This window comes from Perissodus microlepis, chromosome 23, assembly GCF_051167445.1.
Source record: "Perissodus microlepis isolate ML-2025 ecotype Zambia chromosome 23, ASM5116744v1, whole genome shotgun sequence".
NCBI classification, from domain to species: Eukaryota; Metazoa; Chordata; class Actinopteri; order Cichliformes; family Cichlidae; genus Perissodus; species Perissodus microlepis.
Window position 1 is genome coordinate 40,232,948 of NC_140482.1, and position 23,274 is coordinate 40,256,221.

At 40.9% G+C, this 23,274-nt stretch overlaps 1 protein-coding gene across 3 annotated transcripts; it reads left to right on the forward strand.

The window, feature by feature from the left end:
* The first annotated feature begins 664 nt into the window (after positions 1-664).
* Positions 665-16,098, forward strand: LOC146362174 (uncharacterized). Of its 3 annotated transcripts, none has more exons than XM_084922289.1 (22): positions 671-1,189; positions 1,634-1,765; positions 1,858-1,924; positions 2,053-2,229; positions 2,675-2,800; positions 2,941-3,081; positions 3,259-3,384; positions 4,111-4,233; positions 4,409-4,531; positions 4,629-4,751; positions 6,275-6,397; positions 6,711-6,833; positions 7,203-7,328; positions 9,001-9,129; positions 9,236-9,328; positions 9,514-9,609; positions 9,879-9,974; positions 10,156-10,251; positions 12,712-12,813; positions 12,891-12,996; positions 14,897-15,013; positions 15,352-16,098. In XM_084922289.1, the coding sequence occupies exons 2-22, from the start codon at positions 1,643-1,645 to the stop codon at positions 15,428-15,430; spliced, it is 2,415 nt and encodes an 804-aa protein (XP_084778415.1). In that variant the 5' UTR covers positions 671-1,189; positions 1,634-1,642; the 3' UTR covers positions 15,431-16,098. The 3 variants fall into 3 exon arrangements, 2 of the variants coding, with proteins under 2 accessions (XP_084778415.1, XP_084778416.1); XM_084922290.1 differs by having other exon boundaries at positions 2,056-2,229; XR_014799485.1 differs by lacking the exons at positions 14,897-15,013; positions 15,352-16,098 and having other exon boundaries at positions 665-1,189; positions 9,219-9,328; positions 12,891-12,903.
* Positions 16,099-23,274: the final 7,176 nt, after the last annotated feature.

A 23,274-nucleotide genomic window follows, 5' to 3' on the forward strand; every position in this document is an offset into this window, starting at 1 on the left:
CACTTGGCAGCATTTCCTGTAGATAATGTATTGTGAATTAAGGCTGCAGTGTAGTAATGGCTTCAGAGAAGACTTGACTGGGCAGAAGCCTATGGGCTAATGAAAGGTGAATGTAGCACAGGAGGGTCATATGTAGACAGAGAACCAGAAGGGGGGTGTATGAGGGGTGGTCCAGATAAGTTGTCTCCAATTATCGATATATAGAGATTTCTTTTAATAGAAAACACAACCGTTTTCTATTTTTTAACACCAAGAACGAACAAAGTAAGAAACTAGGAGACAGTTTCTGTGATTCGTTAGATTCACCCTTTATTAAAGTGACTACTGAAGCAGAAACATAAAGGTTTTCTTTATCATGTCTGTCTGCCATTTAGTCGCTCACAGGAGAGACATTAAAGTAGTAGGTCTGATGTGAGCTACAAGATGAGCTCTGTAAAAATACATTTTTTTAAAGCTGTGACTGAAATGTGCACAGAAAAAAAGGAAAAAAGCTTTATGGGAAAAATAACAATGAGTCAGTGAAATTCAGAGAACTGTGATTTGTGAGGGGTTTTTTTTCACTCAATATCCTGAAGGAAAAGGGTTTTTTTAAGGGGGGGTCTGTGCTTCACTCTCCTGTGAGGTGCAGGGTGCAGTGGCCTATGTGGAATGCCCTGTAGGGGGTATTTCTTGCAGTTAAGCCAAATGATTAGACCCCTTGAGAACCCCACTTATCACAGTCCCAAGTTATCACAGAACTATTTCCAAACCATCTGATATTTGCACAAGGTGAGCTGTAGCGGTTGAGCTTTCATCTTTCGCTCTGATCAGTCTGATTCTACTTTGGCGTGTTTGTATGAACCGCCCAGGGAAGCTGAGCTGAAAGGATTTGGCCTCCCTTGTTCCGGGGCTCGTTTATGACATCCGCGCCAGGGTTTAAAGCAGGGCCACCTAGACACAGCCTCCAGGCCAGCCTTTTGCTGCCTGTTTGCGGTGATTTGGGATTTGTGGAATGGGAAGTGCAGAGCTCCGGGACAGGATGTGGAGTCACTGCAGGATCGTACAGCCCCCCTATTCTTGACAGAGCTGGCGTGCGTCTGCATGAGCACCTCGTCTCTGGAGAAGATACACTGTAGAACCGGATCGCTTTGTGGCATCTGGAAATCTCAGTGTTCCCGAGCCCTCTACTTAAGAGTAACTCTAAACCCAGGTACGTCGATTTACGCGACTTCTACGCATCTTTTGCTTCGCACCAACTCACAGAAACAGTTAGTCCCGCATTTGTTTTTATCGCCTTCTATTAGCTGTTCTCGCAAAGAGTTTCGGGATAATACAGATGCTGCCAAAACTTATCTTCTCAGTTATATTAGACACATTTCAGTGTGATCTATGGGTGAAACTGCAGTTGATGTAAGTCTCTTTTGTTCAGTGCAGACAGCCTTGGGGGTTAACTTAATAACAGAGTGCTCTTTCCCCCCTCGTGCTGTTGTTTTGCCTGCCCGGACATGCACTGTGTGTCTGTGTGCCTCTGTGTTTTCAATAGGTGAGCACCTTTACAGTAACTATGAAATGCTCTGTTTCATTTTATCTATTTTTAAACTCTGGTTTATTGATAGTTGAGTAACCTCATCTTCTCCTCTTCCTCTCCACACAGATTCAGGTGATGGCTCACCTCTGGACTCTCCTGTCAGCAGGCCTGCTGCTGATGTCCGTGGCTGAACCTCTGAGCAGCCGTGAGGAAAATGACAACAAGTTAGTGAAACACGCAGTGTTCACTAAGAGCCAGGCAAGTGGTTTAGGAAGGCTTCTTACATGTATATTAGTCTGACAGCATCAGACTATAAATAAATCTCAGTTTGTTGCCTTTTCCTGCTGCAGACCCAGGTGAACGAGAGTGCACTCAGAAATGTCAGTGAACCAACACCAAGCCACACACCTACAACCTGTGAGGTTTTTTTGGTTTTTTTTTGGTCATTTTGACTTTTGTTGTGTTTATTTTTTCTCTCTTTTGTTGTGCTGTGTCTTACATTTCAGCATTTCCTTTCAGCAGCTCCCTCTTTTTCTTTGCATTAGCAGCTCCTTTGACCACCACAACTTCCCCAAACTCTAGCCTTGCTCCACAGTGTCCAGGAAACCAGCTGATGCATGAGGGCAGCAATGTCTGCATCTGTCCATCCATCATGGTAAAGGATGGTGACAACTGTACTTGCCCCAAGGGCTTCACCTTGGAAGGAGCAGCCGAGTGTAAAGGTGAGAAGTGATCAAAACTGGAAAAGTGCTTTTTGTAGAATTGGAAAATCACAAAAAAAATAAAAATGCTCCATTAAGTTTGAAGAAAACCGTGTGAGCTCACCTTTGAGTTTTTAACATTTACATTTACGTTACATTACATGAGCCCAGTGAACAAAATTGCACGCAGGCTCATTTAGCCTCTCTTGGAAAATATTCATGTGTATTAGTATCACGGTTGTGTTTAAACTTTTAACTGTACTGTGCAAATTTTCAGAAACAAGCGTGAGTGATGAGAAACAAGCCTGCAGTTGATCTAACTGCAGTATAATTTATTTACAAAACTTTAGCATTTAATATTTCAGTGCTGTGTTATATATTATTCATATATTTTTGTCAGCTTGACATCACCATGTAAAACTGCAGGTGTCTGAGTTAGATTAAGCGTATTATCTCTGTTGGACAGATGTTGATGAGTGCGAAGGAGAGAGAGCAGGACCATGTGACCTCCATGCCAGCTGCATTAATAACCCCGGCTCTTACTCGTGTAGCTGTCTCCGTGGTTACCTGATGGGTTCTGAGGGGTGCCAGGGTTCGTCCATCTCTGTGTGTGTTTTTCTATTTGTGTGTGTTTGTGGGGAAAAAAGAAATGTCCAATGCAGGTTTTCAGAAATTTTTCACAGCGCCTCTTTAGTATGATCATAATTTACGTGTTTCTTATGGGTCTTGCAGATGTTGACGAGTGCGCATTGGCCGCTGTGACAGGCCTGCAGGCCTGTCAAGGCGAGGCTGAGTGCAAAAACACACCTGGCTCCTTCACCTGTTCGTGCCATGAGGGATATGTAATGGCTACAAATGGGCGAGGCTGTGTAGGTGAGGTTAATGTTGAAGTCTGGTGTGTGTTTTGATAAAATATGCATGTACATCCAAATGTATATCAGCATAAAATACAGGCAGACACGCTCCATCATAACCCGGGATGACTTAAATGTTTGCATCTGTTAAACTTGGCCACTTATCTTACAATTTATTGGTGTTGCTCCTCTGTAGATGTGGATGAGTGCGGCTTTGAGGAGCTGTGTCGCCGCGAGCTGGGAAATGCGTGCGTTAACACTCCTGGCAGCTTTTCATGCCAGTGCCAGCTGGGCTTCAGAGCAGAGACTCCTGCCTGTGTCGGTAAATCATTAAACATCACCACGACTGAAAAAGGCTGATGTCCAGATTTGATCTGGTGTTTTGAATTTTTAACATACTTCATTTGAGTTTCTGCAAAGTAAGAACTTTGTCTGACAGAAAGAAATGCTTTGCAGCAAGATACAGCTTCAATCTGCTGCTTTGCCTGCTTATATATGCTCCTGTCCCTCTTTCACCTTCACGTTAAAGGCTGATTTCCTCTTTTGTTCTGTAAAGAAAAAAAAAAGTCTGTTCACTTTCTTTTCGACTTCTTTGCACCCCTGGTCCTCCAGCACATCCTGTGTACCCAGGTTACTCTGTGTGCCAAGGCACGATGTGCTTTCTGTGCCTGCTTTTCATGGCTTAAATTTTCATAGTAACATCTGCGCTGTGCTTGATTATGTACTATGATTTTACCACTACTGTCAGAAAGTAGCAATGTTAAATGGACTAAAGGGGAATTAAAAGAAGAAAAAGAAAAAAAAATCTATTACCACAGCTTCCCAAAGTGGTTCAGTGACAGTTATTTAAAACAAGGTTGTATGAAAATGACTTTGTACCTTTATTGCTTGCCAGTAAATTAAGGGAGTGCTTTGCAGGAATTAAATTTCCTTTTCTCTAGATGAAATAATTTTTAATTGCAAATTGTGTCAACAATGCATAGAAGAAGAAGTCATATGTTGTATCCATATGTCACTAAATTATTCTGTCCTTTTGTCTCTGTCCCAGATGTGGATGAGTGTATAGAGAGTCCCGTGGTGTGTGATGGACGGAGCGTATGTGAGAACACGCTTGGGAGCTACGAGTGTGTTTGTCGACCGGGTTACCGGGGAAACGGCACACACTGTGAAGGTAAGCAATTAGTGCTGACGTCCCTCCGTGGAAAACTCTGTTTCCTGTGGACGGGGTCAGCTTCCTTGTGTGCGCGTGTTTTAATGCTTGCTGTTATCCCTTCCATTAAAATTATCCCAAGTGGTAGTATAAGCTTCACTGAATAGAAATGAACCGGCTCTCTGTCTGTCTTCAGATGAGAATGAGTGTGTATCTGGTGGTCACACGTGTGACGCCAACGCTCGGTGCGGTAACATCATCGGGTCGTATTTCTGTCAGTGTTACCAGGGCTTCAACGGCGATGGACACTCTTGTTTTGGTGGGTAAGGGGTGTGTGTGTGTGTGTTTGTTGTTACCCACTTGTATCATGTAAGCATTACTTTCTCTGTATGAGCATTACATGTGTTTGTTTACAGACATTGATGAGTGTGTTGTGAACAATGGTCGCTGTGAACACAACTGCACCAATGAGCCAGGAAGCTACAGCTGCCAGTGTGCCTGGGGTTACCAGCTGGACCCGGACAGACACAGCTGCACAGGTAAAAGGCAGGCTGTAGTAGGATGTTATTAAAGTAGGCATGAGTAAGCATGACTTTTTCTTATGTTCCTTTAAAAAAAAAAAGAAGTAGTTTGACATTTTAGAAAATAGACTTCTTAATTCTTGCTGTGGGTTAACAGTTGTACAACTTTTATTATTGTGAAATGTGTTCTATAAATAATCATAATCAACTCGTTTGTGGATCTACTGAAAAAGTAAGCACACCCTTAATGTAAATACTGGCCAATTCCTGAGATGTTACTCCGTAATGCACAGTGCCACATTTGGTAAAAATCAAACACACCATGTGTGCAAATGGCTAATACCAACTGTCAAGCACCATGGTGGATGGTGCTTGACAGTTGGTATACGTGAGTTGATGATTTAGGCTTGTTTTGCAGCCGCAGGACCTGCGCACCTTTCAGTCATCGAGTCGACCTCACAGCTAAAGCTTGGCCCAAATTAGGTCATGAAACAGGGCAATGATTCCAAGCAGAACAGCAAACCTGCAACAATGGAGAGAAAAGGAGAGAATCGAGGTGCTGAACTGAAGTTATTGCTGCTAACAGCGGTTCTACAAGCTGCTGAATAATGGCGTTTGCTTACTTTTTCATTTGACTGCATAGAGTCTTGTGAAAATTTTATTTGTCACATGATTGTGTCTACCTGTTCCCCTCTGCTTATTCTCTAAAGCTCCATATAATCCAAGTCTTGGGTATATTGTTTGCATTAACTCTAAAATGTGGGCTTTGCTACTTATTGTGACCAAATGTAGTCCAGGACAAAATTCAGAAATTTAGGATGACCTCTGATGATGATGATGATATAACACCGTCCAAACCAAACAGATTAAGTGAACAAAGGGGAATGGCAGCAGAAGCATGCAAAAAAATAGATAGGGAACTACAGCTATGGATCAAGACCTCTGTTATTACTATTATTGTACAGTCTGTATATGTCAAATCTGATGTCATACACATTTTTATTAGATCCTTGCATCATATTTTTGCTTGCAGTAAATGTATGAAATTGCTAAAATCTCACAGTGCATGGCTGTGAGACCTTTAAACTGCCTTTATTATTGATGAGTGAAGTAAAACAAACTGCAGTCTAAAATGTGCTGCACCACCCACCATAACAGCCAATCAGATGGGCAGTACAGTAGTTAAAATGTAACTGTCCTCTTCATTTTAATTAGTTACACACAGTAACCATTAAATTGAAACCTAAACACAGTTGCTGTATTTCCTAGAGACGAGGTTCTAAGGTCAAGTCATAGTGCGGCTAGTCAACAGAGGGCAGCAGAGATCATCTCTGTGGGCTTCTGCATCATTCTCAAAAGACATAGCCATTGTTGCTCTCTCCATTCAGTCACTCTGCACTTAGCTGGTATTCCAGGTTTGTGCAATTTTGTGCTAATAGAATTTCAAATGTTTATTTCAAGTCTAAATGAGTCCTTGTGCTGAATGTATTTCATGTTTTGCTATGGCGCAAGAGTAATCTAAATGTTGCTGATCTCTTCAGATGTGGATGAGTGTGTGGGACTAAATGGGACTTGCGAGCACATTTGCATCAATACTCAGGGCTCTTTCCACTGCTCCTGCAGACCCGGCTACCAGCTGCATATTGATGGCCACACCTGCGTGGGTCAGTCCCTCTTAAACACTCGCTGCTGTTTACCCAATCATTTTCGGTCATTTAAACATGCCAAGCATCAGTAGTAATCTGCCATGAATATGTCTTATCTCTTGCTAATTATTTTGGTGCATGTGATTCTGGTTTTTCTTGTGCATATTTTCTGTGCAGACACTCTGGAAGTCGTTGTCCTGAGGGCACATTTTGGAAAATTAGTGAGATGAGAAAACCAGACTGTGAGGAATCTGTTGCATGCATAAGAGAGAGCTGTCCAAACATGATGTTTATGATCTGTGTGTTTCTGTGTGTGGGTTTGTATACATAGACATCGATGAATGTAAACTCCAGAATGGCGGCTGTTCCCACACCTGCACTAATTCTCCAGGGGGACATACTTGCCATTGCCCCCCTCCTCTGCTGTTAGACATAGACAACCTAAACTGCAGGAGTAAGTTTGATTACAGAGTTGACATTACAGTCTTTTGTGTACAAAAATATATAATTATTAAAAAAAAACAGAAGGTAGGCACTTCTTTCAAATCTGAATAAACAAATCTTATTAAGAACTCTTGTCCTGGGGTTTTAACATAGATTTTTCATCAAGATCAAATCTTTCAGTGTGACATGACACAGCTAAATATGTTTTTTCCTTCTGATCAGCAGTCCAAAACATTGCTTCTTCTATCAAAAAGAAGAAGCATAGCACCAAATTTCACAATTTAAAAGCTGAAATAGCAAGTTCACTCAGTCTTCTTTATTGTTCAGTATTTCTGTGTACCAAGCTAAAAATTATTATTTATTTTTTTTACCCAAAAAGATGCTACATCCTGTAAGCTGAGAAATGGTGGTTGTGACCATATGTGCACTGTAAGGGCTGAGGGCCATGTTCAGTGCAGCTGTCAAGCTGGCTGGCAATTGGACGAAGACGCGAGGAGCTGTGTGGGTGAGAGTTCATGTTCACTGCCAGCACTTTATTATTAGCTGAATCACATGGCGTTACTATCAGCAAACATACTCTCGAAAGCACCAATTTGTTGCGATCTGGTTTTGAGTGCACATTCCTCTGCGCCATATCCTTCTGGGTAACAAGAAAATGATGTCATTCACATAGATTACAATTTCAAGTTACTTTTCTCAAAATTTCGAGTTTATAAGTCAAAATTTTGAGTTATGGAAACAGGCTTCCATAGTTATGATACCGTATCAGTGCAACAAGCCCTGATAGCCTTTTTCATATAACGCCTAATATCAAAATAATAATTAAAATGACTTTACCATCTCTTGAATCCAGCAGAAATACACTCACCAGCCACTTTATTGGGTACACCTCTTTAACTGCCCATTAATGCAAATATCTAAGTGCTTCTAGGCATGTAGACCAAAGACTGTATAAGACATTTTTTACATTCACGGATGCAGACGTGGTCAAGACAACCTGCTAAAGTTCAAACTGAGCATCAGAATGAGGATGAAAGGTGATTTAAATTACTTTGAACATGGCATGGTTGTTGGTGCTAGACAGACTGGTCTGAGGGTTTCTTAAGCACATCCATCGCTGGGGTTTGCAGAGAAAGGTCTGAAAAAGAGAAAAAGGGTGACAGTTCTCTTGGCAGTAAAAATGCCATGTTGATAACAAAGGTCAGAGGAGAATGGCCAGACGGCTTTAAACTAATTGAAAGACACCAGTAACTGAAATAACCACTTGTTACAACCAAAGTATGCAGACGAGCATCTTTGAACAAACAACGTGTAACCTTGAAGCAGATGGGCTACGACAGCAGAGGATCACTCTGCCACTCCTGTCAGCTGACAACAGGAAACTGAAGCTAAAATTTCCACAGATCACCCGTCTGATAAATCTTGATTTCTGCTGTGAGTAATTTAGCATAAACAAGAGGAAAGCATGGATCCATCCTTGCATCAGTAATTGAGGCTGGTGACGGTGCAGTGGTGTAGAAGATGTTTCCTTGGCACATTTTGAACCCCTTAGTATTAGCTGAGCATTGTTTTGTATACCTGAGTATTTTTTCATGTCCATCCCGTTCTGACTACAGGCTTACCATTTTCCGATGGCTGCTTCTCATAGGATGATGCACTATGTGAGAAAGCTCAGATTATGTCATGATACATAATCATAATGAATAGAGCACCTTTGGGATGTCGTGGAATAGGCCCTTCACATCAAAGATGTGCAGCGGACAATTCTTCAGCAACTGTGCAATGCAGTCATGCCAGTTGAGACCCAAAATCTCTGAGGAATGTTTTCAGCACCTTGTTGAATCTGTGCTTTGAAGAATTAAGGCAAAACCCAGTACTAGCAAAAGTGGCTGATGACTGTAGATTATCCAGACAGCAATTTTGAAAAGGCTAAAGAGCCAGAGAGGCTTTCAGAGATTAGATCGGCTTCTCGTTTGCGTTGCATTCGCCATGTGATTTCTTTTCATGAAGCTATTCATAAAAAAGGAAATTTGATAGTTTGATAGTCTGTTACGGACTAATGACTCCCTTGAATGAATACAGAGGCGGGCATGCCTTGTCACTTAGCCAACCATAAATTAAGCAACTGTCACGTAGGTTTAATGTTTAATTGCCCTCCTTCTGTCTTCTGTCATGAGATGTGAACGAGTGTGAGGACTTCACTAACGGAGGCTGCGAGCAGCTGTGTGTGAACCATCCTGGTGGGTTTAACTGCACCTGCAAGGAGGGCTATATAGTTAGAAAAGATGACCCCACCAAGTGCCAGCGTGAGTCAAACATAATCTTATGTAGTGTTAAGGACTTTTTAAAAATCTAAAAATAGATTTATTTCAATTCCTTCACTTATCTTTATTAGCCTCTCTGCCTTTCCAGCTGTGTGCGACCCCCCTTGTCAGAACTATGGAGTGTGTGTTGCCCCGAACATTTGCGACTGTCCTCCAGGCTATCCTGGAGTGGGCTGCTCAGGTACAATAAACGTTACACGTAATATATATATAATTAAAATGTTTTTTCACAGAAATATAGACTGTGCAGATTAAATTAAAGTTAATTTGTGTCTCTTTTTTGTGCACCTTTCGGTGTCCTTTGAGGTTAGTATAAGGTTTGAATGCAAAGAGGAGTATTATAGCCCTTTTCGTTGCATGTTTCAGCCATGTGCTCCCCTCCCTGCGCTCATGGAGGTACCTGTATGCGCTGGAACGAGTGTTTGTGTTGTCGCGGCTGGACAGGAGCAGGCTGCCACACAGGTACACTGCTTTTGGGGATCAGAGGGACAGGTGTTACATCAAATAAATAGAGTGGACAGTGTTTAGAGAAGCACTGTTTACATCAATGTGTTGCCCAGAAAATGCTTTTATAAGATGTTCTGCACTCACCTAAGACAAAGAGGCACTGGTACATATATCCATGCATGTATAAATGCATGTGCACAGGTGACGTGTGTGTCACAATGCCATTTTCTTCTGGATTCGACATCTGATTGTTAGCTTTGACTTTTCTTCGTGTCTCTTCTCAGCTGTGTGTGAGTTGCCTTGTGCCAACGGTGGTCGCTGTGTGGGACCTGACACCTGCCAGTGTCCCTCCGACTACACTGGCCCCCAGTGCCTCTTGCGTGAGTAACATAATACAATAAATTATCCCAGGTGTGTAGGCACCACCGAGATCTACCCATCCACCTGCCTCCAAACAGTTTCTGGTAAAATATGGGCTATAGGATGGCAGAAAAACAAAAAAAGCATGAACACATTTTTCTGCACAGACTGCGTGTTACTATATTATTTTGCATTTTGTAGCCCTTTGCACTCCTGCCTGTCAAAATGGGGGAAGATGTGTGGACGTCAACAAATGCACATGTGTTGGTGGATGGCAAGGAGCTCGATGCCAGATAGGTGAGATCAGTCATTCTCTGTTACTGTATCGCTGTGTAGCTTTTCCTGCATAATTAAAATATATTCAGACTAAAATATGATTAAACCATGTTTACACAGTAAGTTACAAATGATCATGGATGTAATTTTAACAACCACTTGTGTTTATTTAAAAAAAAGTAATATAAAGCTTCTCATGTCTTCGGATTACTTTCCTCTATGCAGTGAGTGTGATTTGCTTCTGTGCAGCTGGAGGCTTTAGTGTGATATTGGATGTGAAATTAGATGTTGACACCAGTGGATGCAGCGTGGTTTCCCGTGGTTTCTTCTTCTCCCTGTTGCTTGCTGTTTGTTTCCATTGTTGCACTACTCTGCTGTTGTTGTTGTCGTTGACCAAATAAGATGGTCAACGACAACCATAAGCACATTGTTTTTCATTCAATGTGCTTATGGGTGGAGAGAAGCAATCATTTGACATATTTCTGGACTCTTTCTCTTATATTTGAAACCAGACACCGACAAATATGCAGCGTTTATTGTTCCATCCTGTTTTGTCACCTGGCATTTCAGAGCATATTCAGTAATTATTGAAAATCTTCACATTTTTCTTCTGTGTCAGTGGTGTAGAGCTAAGCCCTTCAATCATAACATGCGACGGTGTCTGCCAGTGCATAGCTTCATAATCAACATGTTTCTAATGTCCAGACTTTCATCTGGAGCTTTTATTTCTCCAATCAGTAACAGTGTTTTTAAGTGGAAAAATGTCATTACTGTCATGGTCTCTGTGTCTACCCGGCCAGCCCTGCAAGGCTACATGTGTTTTGGTTTTGCTCTCTCTCTCATCGCTCTGCCTGGGCGGAGCTCACTGAGAGCTTCTGCTTTTGGCCCGCGCACCTGCTTCTAATCATGCACCGGTGATTCATCATTAGGGCTGGGTATCGTCACTGATTTCTAGAATCGATTCGATTCCGATTCACAAGGTCCCGAATCGATTCGATCCACAATTCGATTCAATTTGATTTGATTCGGGGAAATTTTGCCTCAGACAGTCAGAAATATCATAATTCAGATCAGTACATTTCCAGATTTTTATATCTATAAAAAGAAAGCTGACATTTGTGAGACTTTATCAAAGGTGTATAAGCATCACAGCAGATGCCTTTGTGTCAAAGTAGCTGAGGATAAAACACAGAAAAACGTGAAGGTGATTTTCCTGGGATTTTATAAAAATATTCTGCAGTAGATCAAAAATGAAAGAAAACCATTAATCAACATATGAACATTACCTGATGCTGCTGAAGTGAAGCAGAGCAAAGTTACAGAGGTTTTAGAGACACAGCTGAGCGTTTTGCAATTTTGCATAATTTTAAAAAGTTTCAATTTGTTCAGTATTGAACAGCAGAAATGAGGCTTTCTTGTCGGAAGTTAGTAAAAGGAAAAAAACAGCGTCCGACAGCGCTGTAAACAACAGTAGACTTGTGCGAATAATGCAGAACAAAGATTTTTAGATGGGAAACTGTTCTTGAAGTATACTGAGAAAGAGAGAGAGAAAGAGAGAGAGAGCTCTACATGAAGTGTGATTTTTATCGTGGTCGAAGCAAAACAGCAAAAGTCAGTGAATTCATGACGATGTTTATGTGAAGCGTAGTTTGGATCTTCTTTTGCTGCTGGTTCAGTCAATATTGTTTGAAGAGAGATAAAACCTGCAGCTTCAGAATCAGCGCAAAAAGGACGTAAACACAAAGCGCGGACCCGCCGACGGATCAGAATCAGTGAGCTGTCGGCTTTCAGCCCCGACCCTGTCTGTGCCGTCGGGTGAGAAAGGCCACATCTGACTGATTCTGATCCATTGGCGGGTCCGTGCTTTGTGTTTACGTCTTTGTGCAGAATCTGTGTACCTGCTCTCATTCACTGTTTTAGCTGGTGGTTGTTGAAATTTTGTGAGGTTTAAGCTGAGATTCTGGCGTTTTGGGCAAAATAAATTTATATTAAAAAATCGATTCAGGATTTTAATGAATCGATATCACATTATCCAAGCCAGAATCGATTTTAATCAATAAATCGATAATCAAAACCCACTCCTAGTGAGAAGGACCTGTTTCCCTTCCCTGAACTTTCCCATGGACCCCTGGCTTATCCCCACCTGTATATATTCTGTACCTGGTGTTTTTGTGTGAATGAAGAACTGTTAACGTGTGACTTTCAGTCTGCGCCTGATTCCGGTCCACTTCTGTGACAATTACATCCCTTTGGCTATAGTCACATATTCATTCCTACAAGAAAACACAGAATAAGTTGCTCCATACTTATAAGCGGAAACACCGTCCAGCCTTTTGTTCTTACACTGTTGTTGATAAATGTATGTTCTGCTCATTGTGTAATTTATAACTGCCCAAATCCTCTAAACAATCTATGCTCCATGTTTAATAAGAAGACTTAAAGTGTTTGGATTTATGCATTCTTTTTTTCTGTCTTGATCAGAGCCTGTTGTGTGCCAGAAACCTTGCAAAAATGGTGGCGTGTGTGTGGGCCTCAACCGGTGCCGCTGTACCAAAGGTTTCACTGGAGAGCTCTGTGAACAAGGTTAGTCCATGAGTGTGGAAGAATGTGTACATATACAGTATGTGTACAAAGGATCATGCTGTGTGCTGTGTCTGCAGCGGTGACTACACCCTGTGTGCCACCCTGTCAACATGGAGGCACATGCAGCCCTCACAACACTTGTACCTGTCCAGAGGGCACTGCAGGCCTGCGCTGTGAGAGACTGTGAGTATCAGTAACTTCTACAGCATCCATACATAACATATCTCACAGAGTGAAGTGCTTTAATGGGGTAATATGGTACTATTAGGTCTTTAGGTAAGTTAAGGTCTGATTATTCAAGACCTTGTATTTTATGAGAAGGATTTTAAATTGAATTCTGGATTTAACAGGGAGCCAACAAAGAGAAGCCATATGAGAGAAATTTGGTTTCTCTTCCTAGTCCCTGTCAGTACTCTTGCTACAGAATATTGTATCAACTGAAGGCTTTTCAGAGAGTTAATAAATCCATTGTCAGATGCAAGTCTACTGCAAGAAACAAAAGTACAGCATTAAAGTCACTGCAGTTTCCCAACATATTCACAGCTAATTGTAACACCGGATAGAGAAGCTGCTATTTTGATTAACAACAGAATTAATTTCTCTCACAAAACTACAATCACAGAAAGACCCAGAAAGAAGATGTGTACTCATCAGCATTTATATTGAAAACATTGACCTCACAATTGCTTATTTAATTGACCCCATTAAACATGACTCCTCATTTAATCTACCCAGCACAGAACTCATCATACAATAGGAAGTGACTTTAATTCTGTGCTGGACTTAAAAAATAAATAATGATAAATAAAATACCTGAGGCAATACTCAAACCTTGCCATTAACTTGGTGGGGTGGGGGCCCTGTGGGGCTGGGTCATCCTGTGCTGCTGGGCTTGCGCCCTGGCGGCCTGGTTGTGCTGGCTAGCGTCCTTCCTGGTGTTTGGGTCTGTTTGCTGTCACGCGGATCCTCCAGTGTTATGGGGTCCTCTTCCAGCTTGTCTGTGCTATAACGTGATGCCACCAAATCACCTTCACACAAGCAATATTAAATGTCTCGGATTAACATTTCCCCCAAACTGTAAGCGCTGTTTAGCTTCAGTTAAAGTCTGTCATTCAAAGTGGTACAAGATGATTTACATTGTTGGTCAAACTTTCCTATTTTCCTTTACAAACAAAATATTAATCTTACCTAAAATTAATTATTTTCAGTGGACCTAATTTGTCCAAACAGAACCTGCTGCAAATTTCATAATTCGACATTATCAATATTCTTTTTGGAAAAACAAACCTCCCCATATAAAACTCAGCATTACAAAAAAATCGAAATCTCATCGAGGATTTGAAATCCCCAAATTTGAGTTTTACTAGCTTGCAAATTAGCCCCAAAACATCAATCAGTGCCTTGAAGTAATTAAACAATAATAAACACAACAAACCAACAGGACAAAACTAAAATCATATGCAAAAGAAAGTTTTCACAGGACTCTGTGAACACAGAAATAAAAAAAAAAAAGTAGTAGCCTGGCCCTGTTAATAAAAGGCCTTTTGATTAACTGTTAATCAGCGTTACCAACTGTAAGAGCTGAAGATTTGGCAGTTTGCTTGTCTGGAGCATTCAGGCATGTGTCAACACATTGCCACAATCTTCCCAGGAGTTATAGAAATTCATACTGAGGTCAGTCTGTGCATTTCTGAGCTTTAATGGTTTGATACGGTACTATAAGGTCTTTAAATAAGATGGGGCCTGATTATTCAAGCCCTTAAAATTTATGAGAAGGATTTCTCACATAGAGAGAAATGCATCTGAACAAACCAGAAAACCTTTGGAACAGTGTCCTTTTGACAGACGATTTCAAAATGGAAATATTTGGTGATAATGCACCACTTTTGACATAACAATCACAGTATATCAGAACAAACACGTGATACTGTCAAGCACAGTGGTGGAGAGGTGACGATTTCACCATAAATTTCTCTGTGTACCAAAGTGTTCTAGGGTCAAATGCGAGGTCATCTGTTGTTCTCAAGTTTTTCAGGTACAGCACTTTACTGCAATACATGTCTTGTGCTTATTTGTGTCCTAGGACATGCCCAGTGGTCACTACAGTAGTGAGTATGGCTCGAGGGGTGAGGAAAGCATTTAGGGAAAGCTACGTTGACCGCTGTGGACCCTTCGGAGTTCAGCTTTGTACTAAATACAGGTAAGCTGTTTTTCCTCCTGGATTCTCCAACACTAATTCATGAAGTATCTGGCAGCAGTTGCAGTTTTTCCTAATCACAACATGGTTTAATTTCCTGTCAAAGAAATGAACTTTCAAGAACTTTACTGTCAGCTATTCTTTATGTAATTACTTTCGCCCTTAACTGGATTAAATATGCTGTGAAAGTATTTTTAAAGCGTTTCCAATAACGCAATGAAAAGCGAGGCTTGACTGAGTTTAAGATGTGCAAATTATTGAACATATGTTAAAGGTTGTGTTAATCCAGTTTGATTAGAATACAATATCACACAGTTGTGTGATTGTGGTTGTGTTTTCAGGACAAACCAGGCACGTGTATACCTGCAGGCCTACAGGGTGGGCTACAAAATCCAGTGTCCACAGGGGAAGAGCAGATAAGCAGCGCTGGATACAGTGAAAGTGGTTTGTCATAAGAAAATGTCATCCTCCAGACAATCCTTTGGTCAACACAGGAAGATAGAAATGGACTGATGTAACATCATATGTAAAGTGCTGAGGGTGTTGCAGCTTCTCTGGGAGAAGTCTTACCTGATTATCAGCCTCTGTGTTGAAATTAAATTACACTTCTGTCATAAAGAAGGTTTATAATGTCTATGAAATCATGTCAGCGATTGAATAAAAATGAGTTCACATCAACAAATATTTGAAGATTTCAAGCAAGTAGATGTTCGAACAGGACAGTTTTTGAGTATTTCTGTAGTCATCTCAGAGTAGATCTCATAACAGCAGCAGTTTTATTGTAAGCCATGTTATCACTGTAGTACTGATAATCAACCTTTTATGAAATAAGCACAAGTTCAGTGTTTAGTTTGAAATTCCTGTAAAACATTAATCAGCTTGAAAAAGTGAAAATCATGATTTTTCCCAACATGTTTGTTTTGAACGTATATTCAAACCTCCATGGATCGGTCACTACTCAGATAGCTAACATCCAGCCTGTTTTTTTGTTTTGAGCTCTACTCATGTTTTTTTTTTATCTAGATTAACAATGACAGCGACATAAAAAATGCCTAAAGTGACAAATTCAAAATAAACTATTGCCTATATTACTGCTCCTTCTTTTGACAAAGGAAAGCATGTGTTTTATACTCCTAACTGATCAAAACTCCTAAAAAAATAATTAAATTAATGATTTTATTGGGATATCTGTGAAGTGTAGCAGAGGAAAGTGGAAAGTGGGGAGACGCATAAACCCAGACGAGGAGTTCACCATGAACCTCTGTGTGTACCAAAGTATTTTAGAGTCAAATGTGAGGCTATCTGTCTGACAGATAAAGCTTGGCAGAAACTGGGTCATGCAACAGGACACTAATCTACAACAGAATGGCTATAAAAGGAAAGAGTCAAGGTGTTGCAATGGCCTGGTCGATGTTAAGACCTGAACTTGACTGAATTGCTGGGGCAGGACAGATCTATGCATAAATGAATCCCTGCAAACCGAACTGAAGCAACACGGCTGGCCTCTGAGTGCTTTGACTGACAGCTGGGTCATCACAGACCCTCATGGTTGATTGCCACCTGCTAAGCTTGACCCTGCGAATATTGAACTGGACCTATCGACTGTGGTCTTGGTGCCTTTTAGTGTCTATTAGGGCAAGTAATAAGGCCTTCTGCAAGGAATAGCTCATCCAAGAAGTCTGTGCTCTATTCTGTTCCATGTAGATTCAGATTCAGTTTGCTAACAAAAGCAAGCTGAAGCTGCTTTAAATATGGTATGGCACTAAATATGGTCAATGTTTGTGTGGGTTTTTTTTAAATATATTTTTATATTGTTTTTATATTTGATCAAATCTTACAAAAATCTTGCAAAAAAAAGATTTGTTTTGAAAGTTTACATACAGATCCAAGTGATGATTATTGAAATATTCCATTAAAAGTAGTTAACATTTGACATTATCCACAAGAACTTTAACTGGATCGGCATTTGTGAGAGCATTTATGAATTTAGCAAGGACTCTTTCTATGCAACAGAAAAGAATAGAATAGAATGCCTTTTATTGTCACTATACATACACATGTGCAATGAGATTCAGAGCAACTCCTACCCAGTACAGACATGTAGAAAAAAAAGAGGGGGGAAGGTGCACAGTTCTGCAGCACTATATAGACATCAACCATTTCTGTGGCGCTATATACAAATATTAAAGAAATAAATAGGGTTATGTATTTACAGTGTGGGGTATTGCATGTAAATTAAATATTGCACAGTAATGATGGTAGTTTACATAGTCTGTGTATAGAGGGAGGTCCTTGGGGGGGGTGAAACTGTTTTGTCAGTGCATGTGTGAGTTGAGGGCGGTTATTGCTTTTGGAAAGAAACTGTTCTTGAGTCTGTCAGTCTTTGTACTGGAAGCAATGCAGGTGCGCCAATCGGAGGCCAATCGGAGGTCACTAAAATCAATATTGAATCGGTGTGCAACTTTGCCAAAACAATGTGGGACTCTGTAGTTTTCTCTGGTCCCCTCCCCAATCAGACCAGGAGTGACATGTTTAGCCACATGTTCTCCTTAAATTGCTGGCTGTCTGAGTGGTGTCCCAGAAACGATGTGGGCTTCATAGATAATTGGCAAACCTTCTGGAGGAAACCTGGTCTTGTTAGGAGAGACGGCATCCATCCCACTTTTGATGGAGCAGCTCTCATTTCTAGAAATATGGACAAATTTATTAAACCCTCCAAAATATGACTATCCAGAGTTGGGACCAGGAAGCAGAGTTGCAGTCTTACATGCCTCTCTGCAGCTTCTCTCCTCCTGCTACCCCCCCAAAAACCCATCTCCATTGAGACTGTGTCAGCTCCCAAACAAACTAAAAATCAGCAATAAACAACTTAAACATAAAAAATCACAAAGAAAGAACAGTACAGTATCCACATCTGAACCAAAGAGTAAAACAGTGAAATGTGGATTATTAAATATTAGGTCTCTCTCCTCCAAGTCTCTGTTAGTACATGACTTAATAATTGATCAACAAATTGATTTACTCTGCCTTACAGAAACCTGGTTGCAGCAGGATGATTATGTTAGTTTAGATGAATCAACACCTCCGAGTCATTCTAACTACCAGAAACCTCGAAGCACAGGCCGAGGGGGCGGTGTGGCAGCAATTTTTCACACCAGCCTATTAATCAACCAAAGACCCAGACAGACTTTTAATTCATTTGAAAGCCTGATGCTTAGCCTCGTCCACCCCAGCTGTAAAACTCAGAAAGCAGTCTTACTTGTTATCATCTATCGTCCACCTGGGCCTTACACAGAGTTTCTGTCTGATTTATCAGACTTTTTATCTGATTTAGTTCTGAGCTCAAATAAAATAATTATTGTGGGTGATTTTAACATTCATGTAGATGCTAAAAATGACAGCCTCAACATGGCATTTAGTCTGTTATTAGACTCAATTGGCTTCTCTCAAAATGTAAAAGAACCCACCCACCACTTTAATCACACTCTAGATCTTGTTTTAACATATGGCATAGAAACTGAACATTTAACAGTGTTTCCTGAAAACCCTCTCCTGTCTGATCATTTCCTGATAACATTTACATTTACAATAATTGATTACACAGCGGTGGAGAGTAGACTTTATCACAGTAGATGTCTTTCTGAAAGTGCTGTAAATAAGTTTAAGAATATAATCCACCCACTGTTATCATCTTCAATGCCCTGTACCAACATAGAGCAGAGCAGCTACCTGAACGCTACTCCAACAGAGGTCGGTTATCTTGTTAATAATTTTACCTCCTCACTACGTACGACTCTGGATACTGTAGCTCCTGTGAAAACTAAGGCCTCAAATCAGAAGTACCTGACTCCGTGGTATAATTCTCAAACACGTAGCCTAAAGCAGATGACTCGTAAGCTGGAGAGGAAATGGCGTGTCACAAATTTAGAGGATCATCATTTAGCCTGGAGAAATAGTTTGCTGCTTTATAAGAAAGCCCTCCGCAAAGCCAGAACATCTTACTATTCATCACTGATTGAAGAAAATAAGAACAACCCCAGGTTTCTCTTCGGCACTGTAGCCAGGCTGACAAACAGTCAGAGCTCTGTTGAGCCAACCATCCCTTTAACGTTAACCAGTAATGACTTCATGAACTTCACAAATAAAATTTTAATCATTAGAGAAAAAATTACTAATAATCATCCCACAGATGTAATATTATCTACAGCTACTCTCAGTACCATTGATGTTAAGTTAGACTCTTTTTCTCCAATTGATCTTTCTGAGTTAACTTCAATAATTACTTCCTCCAAACCATCAACGTGTCTTTTAGACCCCATTCCTACAAAACTGCTCAAAGAAGTCCTGCCATTAATTAATGCTTCAATCAAATATGATCAACCTATCTCTAATAATCGGCTATGTACCACAGGCCTTCAAGCTGGCTGTAGTTAAACCTTTACTCAAAAAGCCATCTCTAGACCCAGCAGTCTTAGCTAATTATAGGCCAATCTCCAACCTTCCTTTATATCAAACATCCTTGAAAGAGTAGTTGTCAAACAGCTAACAGATCATCTGCAGAGGAATGGCTTATTTGAAGAGTTTCAGTCAGGTTTCAGAGCTCATCACAGCACAGAAACAGCTTTAGTGAAGGTTACAAATGATCTTCTTATGGCCTCTGACAGTGGACTCATCTCTGTGCTTGTCCTGCTAGACCTCAGTGCAGCGTTCGATACTGTTGACCATAATATCCTATTAGAGCGATTAGAACATGCTGTAGGTATTACAGGTACTGTGCTGCAGTGGTTTGTATCATATCTATCTAATAGACTCCAATTTGTACGTGTAAATGGAGAGTCCTCTTCACGCACTAAGGTAAATTATGGAGTTCTACAGGGTTCAGTGCTAGGACCAATTCTGTTTACATTATACATGCTTCCCTTAGGCAGCATCATCAGAAGACATAGCATACATTTTCACTGCTATGCAGATGACACCCAGCTCTATCTGTCCATGAAGCCAGATAACACACACCAATTAGTTAAACGGCAGGAATGTCTTAAAGACATAAAGACCTGGATGGCCGCTAACTTTCTGCTCCTTAATTCAGATAAAACTGAGGTTATTGTACTCGGCCCTGAAAATCTTAGAAATATGGTCTAACCAGATTCTTACTCTGGATGGCATTACCTTGGCCTCCAGTAACACTGTGGGGAACCTTGGAGTCATGTTTGACCAGGACATGTCCTTCAACGCACATATTAAACAAATATGTAAGACTGCTTTCTTCCATTTGCGCAACATCTCTAAAGTTAGAAATATCCTGTCTCAGAGTGACCCTGAAAAACTAGTTCATGCATTTATTACTTCCAGGCTGGACGACTGTAATTCATTATTATCAGTATGTCCAAAAAACTCGCAGAAAAGCCTTCAGTTAATCCAAAATGCCGCAGCAAGAGTCCTGACAGGGACTAGAAAGAGAGCAGATTTCTCCTGTTTTGGCTTCCCTTCATTGGCTTCCTGTTAAATCCAGAATTGAATTCAAAATCCTGCTCCTCACATACAAGGTCTTAAATAATCAGGCCCCATCTTATCTTAATGACCTTGTAGTACCATATCACCCTATTAGAACACTTCGCTTTCGCACTGCAGGCCTACTTGTTGTTCCTAGAGTATTTAAAAGTAGAATGGGAGGCAGAGCCTTCAGTTTTCAGGCCCCTCTTCTGTGGAACCAGCTTCCAGTTTGGATTCAGGAGACAGACACTATCTCTACTTTTAAGATTAGGCTTCAAACTTTCCTTTTTGCTAAAGCATATAGTTAGGGCTGGACCAGGTGACCCTTAATCCTCCCTTAGTTATGCTGCAATAGACGTAGGCTGCCAGGGATTCCCATGATGCATTGAGTTTTTCCTTTCCAGTCACCTTTCTCACTCACTGTGTGTTAACAGACCTCTCTGCATCGAATCATATCTGTTATTAACCTCTGTCTCTCTTCCACAGCATGTCTTTATCCTGTTTTCCTTCTCTCACCCCAACCGGTTGCAGCAGATGGCCCCGCCCCTCCCTGAGCCTGGTTCTGCTGGAGGTTTCTTCCTGTTAAAAGGGAGTTTTTCCTTCCCACTGTCGCCAAAGTGCTTGCTCATAGGGGGTCATATGATTGTTGGGTTTTTCTCTGTATCTACTGTACAATATAAAGCGCCTTGAGGCGACTTTTGTTGTGATTTGGCGCTATATAAATAAAATTGAATTGAATTGAATTGAATAGGAAGCAGGTTGAACAGGTGAAAATCAGGGTGGGAGCTGTCCTTGATGATGTTTGTTGCTCTGCTGAGGCAGCGGGAGGTATAAATGTCCATCAGGAAGGGGAGAGAGCAGCCAATGATCTTCTGAGCTGCCTTAACTACTCTCTGAAGTCTCACCCTGCTCTCTTGGTGCAACGTCTCTCAATGGACAAGCAGTAGAACGTCAGCAGCAGGTTGGGGTCCAGTTTGTGCTTCCTGGGGCCCCTCAGGAAGGACAGCTACTGCTGGGCCTTCTTGACAACTGCTATGATGTTGTCCGTCCAGTAGATGTCAGCAGAGATGAGGATGCGGAGGAACTGGAAGTTGTGGACCCTCTCCACACACTCACCGTTGATGTACAGGGGGCTAAGTCAGTGCTGTGCCTCCTGAAGTCAATGACAATCTTTTTGGTTTTCTTGGTGTTCAGTGCCAGGTTGTTCTCAGAACACCAGGCTGCCAACTTCAGGACTTCCTCTCTGTAGGCTGCCTCATCTCCCTTTGAGATTAGTTTGACTACTGTGGTGTCATCAGCAAACCTGATGATAAGGTTGTTGTTGTGGGTCCGACTGCAGTCATGGGTGTAGAGACAATACAGGAAGGGGCTCAACACATATCCCTGTGGGGAGCTGGTGCTCCGCATGCAAGTGGAGGAGAGATGGGGGCCAAGTCTTACAGTTATTTATCCAGGCACATGTGAGAGGGAGGGGGGCAAGAGTGACCAGTTTGGTGATGAGGATATCCAGAATGATTGCATTGACAGCTGAGCTGTAATCCATAAAGAGTATTTGAATGTAGCTTTGTCGCTGCTCCAGGTGGATCATCACAAAGTGGAGAACTACAGCGATGGCGTCTTCTGTGGATCTGTTCGTGTTTTATGTGGTATCTCCCCATGTTTGCGTGGGTTCTTTCAAGGTAGTGGGGATAGGTTAATTCTTGCCGCCCTAAGACAGCTAGGATAGGCTCCAGCTGTCTCTTTATCTTTGTCATTGCACAGTCATACATAGTACAATAGTACAATGAAATTAAAAAACTGTCCCACATTGGCACTACGTACAACACAAAACAACACGACACAGTAACTTAACTTAGTAATAAAATTAAGAATATGTGTATGTGTATTGCACACTGTTATTATTTTACATTAATTATTATTGCACCTTGTTATAAATATAAATATTGTTATTGTTGTTACCCCCCCCCCCAAAAAAAAATCTTATTATAATAATAATCAAATGAAATTGCTTGTTAATTTACTTGTTGTTTTTCCTGCCATCACAAACTTAATCAACTGCCTGTAAATCCCTGCACTCAGAAGACTCCTGCTATTTATGCTAACTGATTTTCTTAAGTGATTTTCACCATCTTCATGAAGAGTGTGGTTTTATTTAATGCAGATGAGATTTTTACAGATTTTTACAGACAGTTTCATTAACTTTATAATTTGCTTTATAACAAGCAATTTCTTGATGCATGTAAATTATGGGTTAGTATTTCCATTCTAAGTAGAATAAATTATCTTTTTTTTTTTTCTTTTTTTTTTTGTGTGTCCCGTTTGGATCTTTAGCCATCAGAATTGTTGTCTTGAGGCCAAGAAAGATGCCAAGCGGATTTATTTTACCAAGTGGATCATCATGGCCTTGCCATATTGGTCCATTTGATTGACCTTTATTATAATTATGAATTTATTTTATTTTCGGTTGCTACAAACGGGACAGACATGACTGGGGGATAGGACAGGGAGAAAGAATGAAAGAAAGAGAGGGAGAGAAAGAAAACCAAAGGGGAGAAGAATTTTTTTTTACCTTCAGGGCCTTATAAGCCTATGCTGGTGTTTCTAAAAGTTATGTTTGACTTCATGCTTTTTTGTATCGTTTCTGGGATGCTTAGAACTCAAATTACACTGTTGCATTTGTTACATTTGTAAAGGCATGGCCCCTGTTTATGTAGTTGAGAAGGACAGCTTTCATGACCTCGTCAAAGTCCTTGATCCGAGGTACGTAAGCA

Bases quoted from the DNA above. Each gene is read 5' to 3' on its own strand.
- LOC146362174 (XM_084922289.1), top strand. From the start codon at position 1,643: ATGGCTCACCTCTGGACTCTCCTGTCAGCAGGCCTGCTGCTGATGTCC. The intron at 6,834-7,202 runs GTAAGTTTGATT...TTACCCAAAAAG, and splicing joins AGACAACCTAAACTGCAGGA to ATGCTACATCCTGTAAGCTG. The intron at 15,014-15,351 runs GTAAGCTGTTTT...TTGTGTTTTCAG, and splicing joins CAGCTTTGTACTAAATACAG to GACAAACCAGGCACGTGTAT.